The 13130-nt window shown below is 41.1% G+C and overlaps 1 protein-coding gene across 8 annotated transcripts in view; it reads right to left on the bottom strand.

Moving 5' to 3' along the window:
* The window catches only part of MGAM (maltase-glucoamylase), a 96870-nt gene that overhangs the window by 70927 nt on the left and 12813 nt on the right, over positions 1–13130 (bottom strand). For all 8 annotated transcript variants that reach the window (XM_070788281.1, XM_070788279.1, XM_070788285.1 and 5 more), the window contains one exon: positions 11796–11914. In XM_070788281.1, coding sequence (XP_070644382.1) covers positions 11796–11914 — 119 coding nt within the window. The remainder of the gene's footprint in view (positions 1–11795; positions 11915–13130) is intronic.

The raw sequence follows: 13130 nt of genomic DNA, 5'->3' as shown, positions 1-13130 counted from the left end.
CCAAATAGATTCTAATTCTTATTTTAAAAAGTTGCATGCCTTTAACTATAATTAAGACTCAATCACATGGATACTACAGGCTACCCAGGTGGCACTAGTGGTAAAGAGCCCTCCTGCCAACAGAAGAAACATGAGAGATGTGACTTTGATCCCTGGGTGGGGAAGATCCCCTGGAGAAGGAAATGGCAACACACTCCAGTATTCTTGCCTGGAAAATCCCACGAGCAGAGGAGCCTGGCAGGCTACAGTCCATAGGGTCACAAAGATAGGACATGACTGAAGCGACTCAGCCTGCACGCACATGGATAACTAAAATGAAGACAATTGCTTTCTCATATCAACTAATCTGGAAGAAGCAGTCAAATTAAATACAACAAAATGCAAAGAAAGTGCTCCTCTTGAAATATTATAGCAAAAATAATAGGTTGTAGCTTCCAAGATCAGATTACAGAATGTCTCCTGTCTTACTCCCTGTCTTTCCCTTGTTCTGTTGGAGCCCTCACTCTGGGAGAAGTGAGGTGCTGGACTGCAGAGTGACCCACATGGTGAGGAACCGAGAGAGGTCTGTGGCCCACACCCAGCAAGGAACTCAGGCCCTCAGCCAAACCATCCTTGAGCGGCTGAATTCTGCTAATAATTACAGTAATCACAACACTCTCCCTTGAAAAGGATCATCCCTCCATCCCAGCAGACACCTTGACCACAGTCTGTCAGAAGCCTGTTGGCCAAGAGCACCCAGATACACAGAGGCCAGATTTCTGACCATAGAAACTGTGAGGAAATAATGTTTGCTGTGCCAAGCCATCATTTTGGAGATAATTTCTTCCACAGCAACAGATAACGAGCACACCCTGCTACATTTTACAGATGAAGAACCTTAGGCCACAGAATTCAAAGTTCACAGGGGTGAAGTGATTTGCCAAAGCTCACTAAGTTAGCTACTGAGAAGGCAAGGATCAAAATTTAGTTCTCTTGTTGTCTGTTTCTTTGTTTCCGTAGTCTGGGTTAAGAATCTGCTGAACATACTTTCAGGGGGATATGGGAATGCTTTATGAATGTAAGACACATAAAAACTGCTTAGCTATATAAATAATTAGATTTAATCAAATGCTAATTTTTTTATTAATAACTGATATTAAAGATCAAAAAATGGTGTCCCTCTATGGCTTCTATTGCTATGGAATCAGGCTTCATTGTGAACTCAACTAGTCCGCAGGTTTTGTTTTTTCTTTTCAAAACCCATTCAGATGAAACTTCAGTATAACAGGAAAAGAGAAAGGTGTTGAAAAGAGTGTTAAGTAGAATGGTTTCAGGATGCTCCCCAGAGCTTAATAATCTCTTCATTGAACTGGAAAGGGCAAAGATCAAAGAGTGGCCCAGGCAGCAGGAGAAGTGCTGGCTGCCTGGAAACCCCAGGCCCTGCAGCTGAGCTAAGCAGTGATGAGAAGCAGTGTGGGAAGAAGCAGAGCCCAGGGACACAGACAAGAGAGTAAAGAGTATGCGAAATATCGGAAGTGGGTTGCAGAGAAAAGCTATGAAAAACACAACATGAACAGGATCAAAGGCACAGAAAAAGAATCACACCTAAACCCAAGACACAAAACACCCCTTGAAGTCAAACCTAAGGATTAAAATTTAAGAGAAGCTGCCAAAATAATATAGGGTGTAGCATTTTCAATACAGTGCTAAGGGGAAAAATTCTTAATGCAAAAAATAAGGAAAGAAAACATGTATACAGGAGTGAAGGTGAGTGGGGAGCAGTACATGAAAAAAAGAACAAGTGGAAAACACGAAATGAGACTGTAGTTTTTCAGGTCAATTACTATATGGCTTAATTAATTTAGAAAACAAAGATGATCTGATTACATTTACAGAAATACATTCAGCTGAAGTTGCTTATAGACAGCACACCCAAAATTTAAGCTTAAAAAAGCACAGAAAATGGGGGAAACAGCTATGTGAGAAGAATACTAACCAAAGACTGCTGCTAAGTCACTTCAGTCGTGTCCGACTCTGTGTGACCCCATAGACAGCAGCCCACCAGGCTCCCCCGTCCCTGGGATTCTCCAGGCAAGAACCCTGGAGTGGGTTGCCATTTCCTTCTCCAATGCGTGAAAGTGAAAAGTGAAAGTGAAGTCGCTCAGTTGTGTCTGACTCTTCGAGACCCCATGGACGGCAGCCTACCAGGGTCCTCCATCCATGGGATTTTCCAGGCAAGAGTACTGGAGTGGGGTGCCGTTGCCTTCTCTGAACCAAAGACTAGAACAACTATAGTAATAGCTGACAAGTAGACTTTAAGTAAATATTCATTATTAGGGAGACACAGAGTCAGTATATGAAGATGAAAGCTCACCAGGAAGATATGACATCTCAAATCTGATATGCACCTGATAATAAAGACTCAGGAAAAAAAATTTAAAGAATCAAAACGTAAACCCGAAAAAGATATTAATTATATCATGGACTAGTTTTAAAGAACTCCCTCAGTAATTGATAGATAAAGTAGACAAAAAAGTAAAGCTACTTTGCTTTTTGCTTAATAGATACATACAGGCTCCTACACTAAGACAGAGGGAGACACTGGGTTGAACTCAGAGATGGTGAGAAACCAGACGCTGAAGACACTGTTTGTTGAGCTCTGCTCCACCTGAGCCTTTCTCCTCCACCCTTCAATCCTTCTTAACATTTAGAGAGAGAAAAAGAAACAAAAAAGCAAGTATTTAGCATCATAGTCAAACTTGAAAGAAAAAGGAAACCTAGAATCTAGTCTTATCCATGAATGTAAAAACCTAAAATAGCACATAGCTTTAACAAAATAAATCAGCCACATATTAAACAAAGAGCAGGTGGTGTTTCTCCCAGAAACACAAGAATTGTTTAATATTAGGTAACCCACTGGCACCCCACTCCAGTACTCTTGCCTGGAAAATCCCATGGACGGAGGAGCCTGGTGGGCTGCCGTCCATGGGGTCACGAAGAGTCGGACATGACTGAATGACTTCACTTTCACTTTTCACTTTCATGCACTGGAGAAGGAAATGGCAACCCACTCCAGGGTTCTTGCCTGGAGAATCCCAGGGATGGCGGAGCCTGGTGGGCTGCTGTCTATGGGGTCACACAGAGTTGGACACGACTGAAGCGACTTAGCAGCAGCAGCAGCAGTAGGAAACCCACTGTATAATTTGTCATAACTTATTAAAGGAAGTGCACAATACAACCCTTTAAATTGATCAGCTATTCAAGATAAAATTCTTGGCAAACTGAGAATAAAAGTAAATTTCTTAGTTGGATAATGGGTATCTACCTAAAACTTATAATAAGCATCTCACTAAATGTGAAATGTTAGAAACATTCCCTTTAAAATCAGAAAAAAAGGTAGATGACCCATATCTATGACTTATTATAATTAAATATGTATAGGAGGTCCTAACACTACAAGACTAATAAGAAAATAAAATTTGCTGTATGACTCAGGGAATTCAAACTGGGGCTTTGTGACAACAGAGAGGGGTGGGATGGGGTGGGAAGTGGGAGGGAGGTTCAAAAGGGAGAGGACATATCTATATCTATGGTTTATTCGTGTTGATGTATGGCAGAAACCAACACAATATTGTCAAGCAATTATCCTTCAATTAAAAATAAATGTTTTACACGTGTACACCTGTGGTGGATTCATGTTGATGTATGGCAAAACCAATACAATATTGTAAAGTAATTAGCCTCTAATTAAAATAAATAAATTTAAATTAAAAATATATATGTTTTAAAAAGAAATATAAATTAATTAATTTTTTTAAAACTGTAAAACAAAAAGGATGAAGCTAAGACGTCATTATTTTCTGACATAATATTGTGTAATTAAAATCCAAGAAAATTTGTAGAAATAAATTTATACTAAATAAGTTAATTATTATATTAGATCTTCTGTTTTCTTTTAAAGTTATAAATTTTTTTCCTTTTTTGCTTTTAGTGTTCCTAGAATTGTTCCTTGAGATTGAGCTTGATTACACTAAAATATAAAACATCTGATCATTAAGACAGCATAAAATAGGTTAACACTACCTCATTACAGCAGAAGACATTTGCAACATGTATAATAAAAACAAGGAAGAGAATCTAGAATAAGGTGAGCAAGAAATGTGTACAAATCAGAATGAGTTGAAAACAAGATAAGACTTGGAATGTGTTGATCATTAGGTCATTAGGAAGCAGCAGATCTAAGATTAAATTGAAAAATCAGGACCTCAGCAACTGTAGCATTTATAAAAGATAGAAAGCAAGGTTGCAAGGACAAACGAAAACAGGGGAGAAGGAAACATCCCAGGTGCGATGAGAGTCAGCATGAGTGAGTCAGAATTAGCCATCTCCTGCTGCTGGAGGGAAAGGGTCCACAGTGGGCCTTGCTCATTCAGCCCTGCCAACCATCCTGTATCAGGTACTGGTTCCTCTAACCCTCCATCCCTCCATCCTGTTCTTACTATACTGTCCAGTGGCTCTCCACATGCTTTATGTTTACCAATACCTGCTCTGATCAAAATTAGAATGGATAAAATGGCTGCATGTCTCTGACACATGCACCATCAGGAGATGAGGTCTACCATTGACTGAATCTGGGCTGGCCTCTGACTGATTCGAGCAACAGAGTGTAAAAAAAATGATGCTACATAGGCACCAGGTCTCATCTTGCCTTTAGAGGCTTGGTAGCTTTATCTCCATCTCCTGCAGCCCCAAGCTGCTGTGTAAGAAGTTGAACTACCCTGCTAGAGAGATTACTGACAGAGAGAGAAGGACTCTGAGACCATATGGAATGGTGGTGGGGCCCAGGTGAGGTGAACCTCAGAACCATCTTCACCAAGGTGCCAGACATGAGTGAAGCCATCCTGGACCCTCCAGAGCCCATCGGCCTGCAAGTGTTCTGGTGTAGCCATCCCAGTCCACACCACACAGAACAGAAGAACCATCCAGCCAAACCCTTCCCAAATCTCTGACCCATAAAAATGGGAGATGTTACAAAGCGATCGCTGTTCTGCATTTGGAGTAGTTCATTTGGCAGCAGTGAATAAATACAGAGACCATGCTAAGAAAGAAAATAGGGTACCTAAACAATTTAAGTCTGGTTTTTTTGGTCCAACATGGAGGGAATGTGGAGCAGGTATGAAGCAGCAGGGCTCATAGCTGCCTAGCTCTTCTCAGAACAGTTTTATCACTGACCTACAGGGAATCCGAAAACACTGGATGCATTCATTCAAATGAACTAGATCCCAAATCCAGATATAAATACATTTTTAACTATTCAGTTTCTGTATCTCTCCTGCCCTCTGTTGTTATGAATAATAAAGACTTTTCTAAAATGCCAGGAAAGCTTGATGTTGTGAATAAATGTAGAACCAGAAAGTTTTTACACAAAGGCAATAAGAGTGAGGAAAGGTATCCCATTCTCAAATACTGGCAGCAATTTTACAAGTTGAAAAATACTTAACAAAAGACTTCCAGATCACCTTCTACTTAGTCAGACATTACCTGAACACTTTTATGTTCAGCAAATTTTACAAGTTAGTGAAATTAATCTCAATTCGTTAAAGTGCCTTCAGTTCAGTCCATTTCAGTCGCTCAGTCATGTCCGACTCTCTTCAACCCCATGAATCACAGCACGCCAGGCCTCCCTGTCCATCACCAACTCCCGGAGTTCACTCAGACTCACATCCATCGAGTCAGTGATGCCATCCAGCCATCTCATCCTCTGTTTTCCCCTTCTCCTCTTGCCCCCAATCCCTCCCAGCATCAGTCTTTTCCAATGAGTCAACTCTTCGCATGAGGTGGCCAAAGTACTGGAGTTTCAGCTTTACATCATTCCTTCCAAAGAAATCCCAGGGCTGATCTCCTTCAGAATGGACTGGTTGGATCTCCTTGCGGTCCAAGGGACTCTCAAAAGTCTTCTCCAACACCACAGTTCAAAAGCATCAATTCTTCAGTGCTCAGCTTTCTTCACAGTACAACTCTCACATCCATACATGACCACTGGAAAAACCATAGCCTTGACTAGACAGACCTTTGTTGGCAAAGTATTGTCTCTGCTTTTCAATATGCTATCTAGGTTGGTCATAACTTTCCTTCCAAGGAGTAAGTGTCTTTTAATTTCATGGCTGCAGTCACCATCTGCAATGATTTTGGAGCCCCCAAAAATAAAGTCTGACACTGTTTCCACTGTTTTCCCATCCATTTCCCATGAAGGGATGGGACCGGATGCCATGATCTTCATTTTCTGAATGTTGAGCTTTAAGCCAACTTTTTCACTCTCTTCTTTCACTTTCTTCAAGAGGCTTTTTAGTTCCTCTTCACTTTCTACCATAAGGATGGTGTCATCTGCATACCTGAGGTTATTGTGCCTTAATTATAGATAATATCGTAATATGCACTTTAAGTTTGATTTAGAAAGTTAACCTGACCACTTCTTTCTATCCCATAGTGAAGTCTGACAGCAAAGAACATGCCATGTCTACAATTCTTATGATCTAGAATCTCGAGTCCCCTAAATTATAGTACAGTGAAGTTCACAGAACATCTGTCAGGGCCTCAGAGGCACTATTTTAAAATCTTGTTAACTACAACGTTTAGTAGCACTCCTGGCACTTGCTCAGTAGTCATTTGTTAATGAATAAATTTCAGTGTCCACATTGTCTCATGTCACTGATAAGGTCTTAACAGTCTGCAAGGGAAATGTGACTTAGTGACCAAGTGGCAGAGTTTTTCAGAAGTACAGCCAAGATCAGAAGTTAATACCCTGGCTCACCTAACATGCTGCTGCCCAATGGCTACATTATCGGTTCAAGACAACTTAAGTCTATATTTAGGCTTTTGCAGCTCACTGCCCTTCCCAGTACAATGGCCCTTAATTAATGTTGTGTGGACACAGAGTAATTCTGAGGTTGGAGACTAACAATGATCTGATATATACTTGCTAATATACTGTAAAACTTGCTCCATTAAACATTTATTGATAAACTGGAATTTGGAAAAAGACATAATAAGTAGATAACTACCAAGTGTGTTTTTTATCAAATATGACAAAGTTTCTGAATAAGAAATAGGGTGACAACTCAAATATCATCGAAAGATTACCATTAGTATTATTATTAATCTTATCCACAGGAAACACATAATTGCAAAGTGTTCTCAGCTTAACTAAATGGTTCCTCAGGGATTGCAGGTTTAACCATGTAAATCTCTTTTTATACAATACATTCCAATCCTGAAAACCAAAGAGTTGAAAATTATTACCTACCAGATCTCTCCCAAGCTGGATATCTGGAATTTATGCTAAATATTTCTGCTCCCTGCCATCAGTGGGATCGTTCAACTAAATTCTGGAATAGTGGATTAAAAGGCTTCACCAGCGAAGTGGAAAGTGATACGCTCTTTCGGAATGGAGAGGTTCAGGGTAAGTATAGGGTGTGAGCTAAATTGCTTCAGTCATGTCTGACTCTTTGCTACCCTATGGACTGTAGCCTGCCTGGCTCCTCTGTCCATGGGATGTGCCAGGCAAGAATATTGGAGGGGGTTGCCATACCCTCCAGCTGTCCCTAAAATCTGCATGGGTAGGATGGTCTAAGCGACACTACAGAGGCACAGAAAAGGGTAATTAGGGTCCTAGACGACAGAAGGAAGTGTTTGAATATTACCCAATGCATCGCAATGTATGCTGTAGGTAATCTAGTTAGGTAGATATGAAATGAAAGTAGGGTGATCAGGACAGCGCTTCAACCCTGCATGTAATTAAATAGGCAGGAGGGGCAGAAATGGAATTCAGAAGAGACGCTTGCAGGCTACTGAGGAATCCAGGCATGAAGTAAATGTGACTTCATGCCTGGATTACTCAGTCTTACTCAGTACTTGAGTATGACAGCAGTGAGAATGGAAATGATGTGTTTTTTCTAGAAAATATCGTTAAGAAAAATGTTTTTAAATACATGAAATACTGACCAAAAGCACTGAGAGGAAGAGTCAAGCAAAAGTTATGCTGTTCCAGCCCCAAAGACTAGAAGCATAACAGAACTGCCCAGACAAATCTGCAGTTGAGACAGGAAAGCAAATTTGGTGAGAAGGTAGTGCGTTCCAGCGCCGTGATTGTGAGACATCCAGGTGAGGATGCCCTGTAACCAGCTGCTAGTCCAGAACTAGAGATCAGGACTAGAGGTTTAGCTACTAATAACTGAGCCATCTTTCCTTCTGAGACCCATGAAAGGGGCTCTTTGAGCCCGTTCTCTCTAAAAAGGCTCCCAAGAGCAACTGGCGGGTGGTTGACAGATGACTTTATTCTGTCCCGGACACAGGATTCCCTCCCTTTACTGGGATAAGAAACAATGGAATTTACAACAAAGAATCATCTGAAGGGAGATTTATACTGTTAATTCTTCAACCCCAGAGGAGAGAATGTGAGAGGAGTAAGAAAACATTATAGCAATGGCCTCAGCAGTAAGACATGGTGCCCAGCCTGGTGTCATGTTCATAATTTCTTCCCACTTCCCTCCCCCATATAGCCTTAATACTTTCCTTCAATAAATACACTTACCTATATGTATATAGATACTTTAATATTAAGTATCTGTATAGCTATTTATCTATATCTATACACACGCATATACATCATTACCCATAGAATCAGAGCCTCTCAACAACAGCCTGGATCACCATATAGCACCCAGGATACTTAAAACACACAACAAATTACCTAAGAAATACCGTCTATGAAAAACCCAACCCCTGAAAGTGCTTTCTAGAGTCTTTCCCTCTGGCTGCGCTGAGAAGGAGCAGGCCGGTGACTGAATGCCAAGGTCATAGATTAATTCCTTGGGTATAACACATAGAAGAAAGGCAAAGGTTGTTTACTGAACTACGATCTTGATACCACAGCGTTTATTAAAAGGCCTTATAATAAAACGAAAGACCAATTCCTGAGGCAGCAGTGACATGTGACGTTCACGTGGCCAGCAACAAGATGGGGTGTTGCAGGAGGGTGAACAGACTGAAGATGCATTAGTCTTCCAGGCAGGCTTCTGAGCAAGTAGTTTCCTAGCACGCTATCACAGGGGCAGGTAAACGGGTGTGGATCAGCTTTCTGGAAACATCTTGCTTCGGCACAACCTGCCTAGACCACAACTCCCCATTCCTGTCGACAAAGCAGCGCAGGGATGGTCCTCTACAGCAAGCTCCAATCTGCCTTATAGTCCCGAACACTACATGCTCTCTGGCGCCCATCCTGTAACTGGCCACACGGGACCACTCGCTATGTCCCGTGTGCGCCCCACACGTCCTCTTCTGTCACTTCTGTCACTGTCTCCTCTTTTCTGAACTCACTTTCCATTTCTCTCATCTCTGTCAAAAATCCTACTTACTGCTAATTCCAGACCGCCACCTTCTCCTTGGTGATAATCTCTTCTGTTTTGTGATCCACACAGTATTTTATTTACAACTTATAAATTTTTGTTTTATAGTCTTGTTATTTATTTACTTCAGTTATCTCTTCTACCTATTGAATCTATCATCTAAAACACTAAACTTTTTGACATTTGGCCCCAGATTGAAGTGCCTTCTTTTTCTTTCTCTCTTCTACCTTCTTTTCCCTTTATTTCTACATCTTTTATTCTCTCTCTTCTTAGTTTCTGATTATATTATTTTGTTCAGCCCTCAGTGGCTTCTCCTAGATCCTCTATGTCACATAAAAAAACAAACTCCTGTACCCCAAATCCAAGGTTTTCCAAAATCTGAATCCAGATTTTCTGCTCAGATTCATTTCTTCCTACTCCAAGCAGGCATGTCTCTTCACCAATCTAAGAGTGGGTTGCATTCATTTTTCTCAGGATAAGATGCCAGATGAAGGGTACAAGAGCTTGGTGAGATGAACAGGTCTAATTGGGATTCCTTCTGATTTTGGCAGGCAGGAGGAGAAAGGGGCAGCAGAGGACCAGATGGCTGGATGGTATCACTGACTCAACAGACGTAAGTTTGAGCAGACTCCAGGAGATGGTGAAGGAAAGGACAGGGGAGCCTGGTATGATGCACTCCATTGGATCGCAAAGAGCTGGACATGACTTAGCAACTCAACAAAAAAAACAACCATATTGGAGCTCTCTCTTGCCTTCAACATGGCCTCTGAGCTTCCTGACTGGTTCTGTCAAATCACTCTTCTCCTAACTACAGTAATTTGAACAGAGACACATGTAGACCCATGGAGAATGCCATGTGAAGACAGAAGCAGAGAATGGAGTGATGTAGCTTCAAGCCAAGGAACACCAAGCATTGTGGCATCAGCAGAAGCTAGGACAAATGCATGAAACAGATTCTTCCTCAGAGCTCTCAAAAGGAACCAACCCTAGACTTCCCTGGTGGTCCAGTAGTTAAGACTCTGGCTGCCAATGCAGGGGACACAGGTTCAATCCCAGGTCCAGGAAGATCCCACGTGCCACAGGGCCACTAAGCCTATGTGCCACAACTAGTGGAGCCCACGCCCTAGAGCTCATGCTCTGCAACAAGAGAAGCCACCATGATGAGAAGCCCACACCCTGCAACTAGAGAGTAGCCCCACCCCCTGCCACAACTAGAGAAAGCCCGAGCGCAGCCACAAAGACCCAGAACAGCCAAAAATAAATAAATAAAGTTATTTAAAAAAAAAAAAAAGGAACCAACCCTAACAACATCTTGATTTTGGACTTCTAGCCTCCAGATATATGAGAAAAAAACATAGAAATACAATGCTTTTTGGTATTAGGAATTTTAGACAAACTAAAATAGTATCTCTCAAGAACATCACAGATTTTTCCAGCCCACAAACAATAGGACAGCACAGAGGTAAATGTGAGGGTGCCACATGCCCAAGACTCACAGGCAGCAAGCATCCTCTCCGTGCCTGATACAAACCTACCATTACACGTCAGTGGACTTCACTCAGAAGCCTCCAACGTGAATATGACTGATATGGTGTGTGCAATACACTTTATAATCCTAATATCCTGCAGGATTTCAGCTGATGATCAAGAAACATTGCCCTACAGTAAATGCCCAGATGTCTGTACTATCTTTAATCTGGTATTTATTACCTCTTCCTTCAAAACTTGGCTCTGGAAAGTGAAAGTTGCTCAGTCGTGTCCAACTCTTTGCAACCCCATGGACTGACTATACAGACCTTGGAATTCTCCAGGCCAGGATACTGGAGTGGGTAGCATTTCCCTTCTCCAGGGGATTTTCACAACCCAGGGATCGAACCCAGGTGTCCCGCATTGCAGGTGGATTCTTTACCAGCTGAGCCACAAAGGAAGGCTCTGGAAACTGTCCTTATTTGAAATACTGTTTTGTGCCTGTGGTTGACTTTTTATTGTATCCTAGATAACCTGTTGGAAATGTGTAAGGAAAAAGAGAGAGACAGGCAAAGGAGAGAAGAAAGAGTCAGAGAGAACTAGTAACCAAGCAGTGTTACCAGATAAAAGACAAATACATTTTTAGTATGAGTAAGTCCCAAGTCTTACTTGGAACATATACTAAAACAAAATTCTGAAATATCTGAAATTAAATTTAACTGGGCAGCCTATACTTTTATGTGCTGAATCCAGCAACCCAAGGGGATTTTCTAGTTCTTTTCCTAAAGCTGCACTGTCATTTAAGCATGAATACAGGATTACTTTTTCTGAATCAGCAATAATTGCAATGCAAACAACAATTCTAGGGACTACAAACAAACAAACAAAAAACACTTTATCCAATCGCATAAACTCTTAAATGAAAACCAGATCCGTAACTCAAACCTTTGTTGGTGATTGGTCAGGGATGCAGTTTATCCGTTCAGAGTCATTTACCACTGGGCACTCAGCAGAACCAGGGGTGGTACTTGTCCCAGAATCTGGGCTAACTGTCGTCCCAGGATCTAGGATTATCCCAAAAACAAACATAAAATGAGACCATCAGACAGAATTAACATCACAGGCATTTGATACCCCCATAGCTCTCAACACTTCAGATTATATGGATGTCACTGCTGATTGGGCTTCACTCTGTGACTTTGAAGTGTACATATTCACTTTATAAAGCTTCATTTTGTTCTTGCTGACTGCATTTAACCCTATATATACCTGTACCTGGATAAGAGCATGACAACCCCCTCCAGTATTCTTGCCTGGGAAATCCTATGGACAGAGAAGGCTGGTGGGCTACAGTCCACAGGGTTGCAAAGAGTCGGACACAACTGAAGCAACTTAGCATGTATGCACACCTGCACCATCTCCTTCTACCAGCAAGGCCTCCCCAAGTGCATACAAGAGCAAGGAGTTGGATTCCACCATTAGATAGGAAGCTCATCAAAGATTTCTTTAGGGCTATCTACAATAAGTTCATAACAATATCAGGACAAAACAATGAGGCTTTTAATAAGCTTTCTTTTCACTAGGGTTTCCAATTCAAAGTGGTGGATTGGGATTTCCCTGGTGGTCCAGTGGTTTAAAGACTTCATTTTCCAATGCAGGGAGTACAGATTTGATCCCTAATTGAGAAGCTAAGATAAGATCCCACCCACATGCCTCAAGGTCAAAAACCAAACATAAAACAGAAGCAATATTGTAACAAATTCAGTAAAGACTAAAAATGGCCCACATCAAAAGAAAACTAACAAACAAAAAACTTAGAAAAAAAAAGGCAAACAAAACACCCCAAAAGTAATGGATTAAAAGAACTTGTTTGTGCCAGTTTCTGCATGCAGGTTTTATTTTCATCTTCAGGATCAGAGAATTTTAAGAATTTAACAACCTTTGAGATTGTTTAATCTAGCTTCCCACAAAAGTAGAAATGGCATGGCTGAGAATAAGAGAAGGAGGGAATAGTCTTTCTTCTGGCTACATACTGGCCCTCATTGCCTGCCCCAACTAGGAAGCTGCTCTTAGACGAAGCCCAGATACAAAATCATGGATAACTCAGCACAATCTAGCCCTGCTTTGAAAATAATACAGCTCGATAAACTTTTAATAAACAACTCTATTTGCTGTTATTTTTTTAAAGAACAAACTTGGGCCTAATATACTTTACTTGATTATATACTTATTTGACTATGTTTTATATCAGTTCAGTCACTCAGTCGTGTCCGACTCTTT

The sequence above is a fragment of the Bos indicus genome, chromosome 4 (genome assembly GCF_029378745.1).
Source record: "Bos indicus isolate NIAB-ARS_2022 breed Sahiwal x Tharparkar chromosome 4, NIAB-ARS_B.indTharparkar_mat_pri_1.0, whole genome shotgun sequence".
Lineage (NCBI taxonomy): Eukaryota > Metazoa > Chordata > Mammalia > Artiodactyla > Bovidae > Bos > Bos indicus.
The sequence above is the reverse complement of the archived record's forward strand: the minus strand, read 5'-3'. Positions and strand labels throughout refer to the sequence as shown.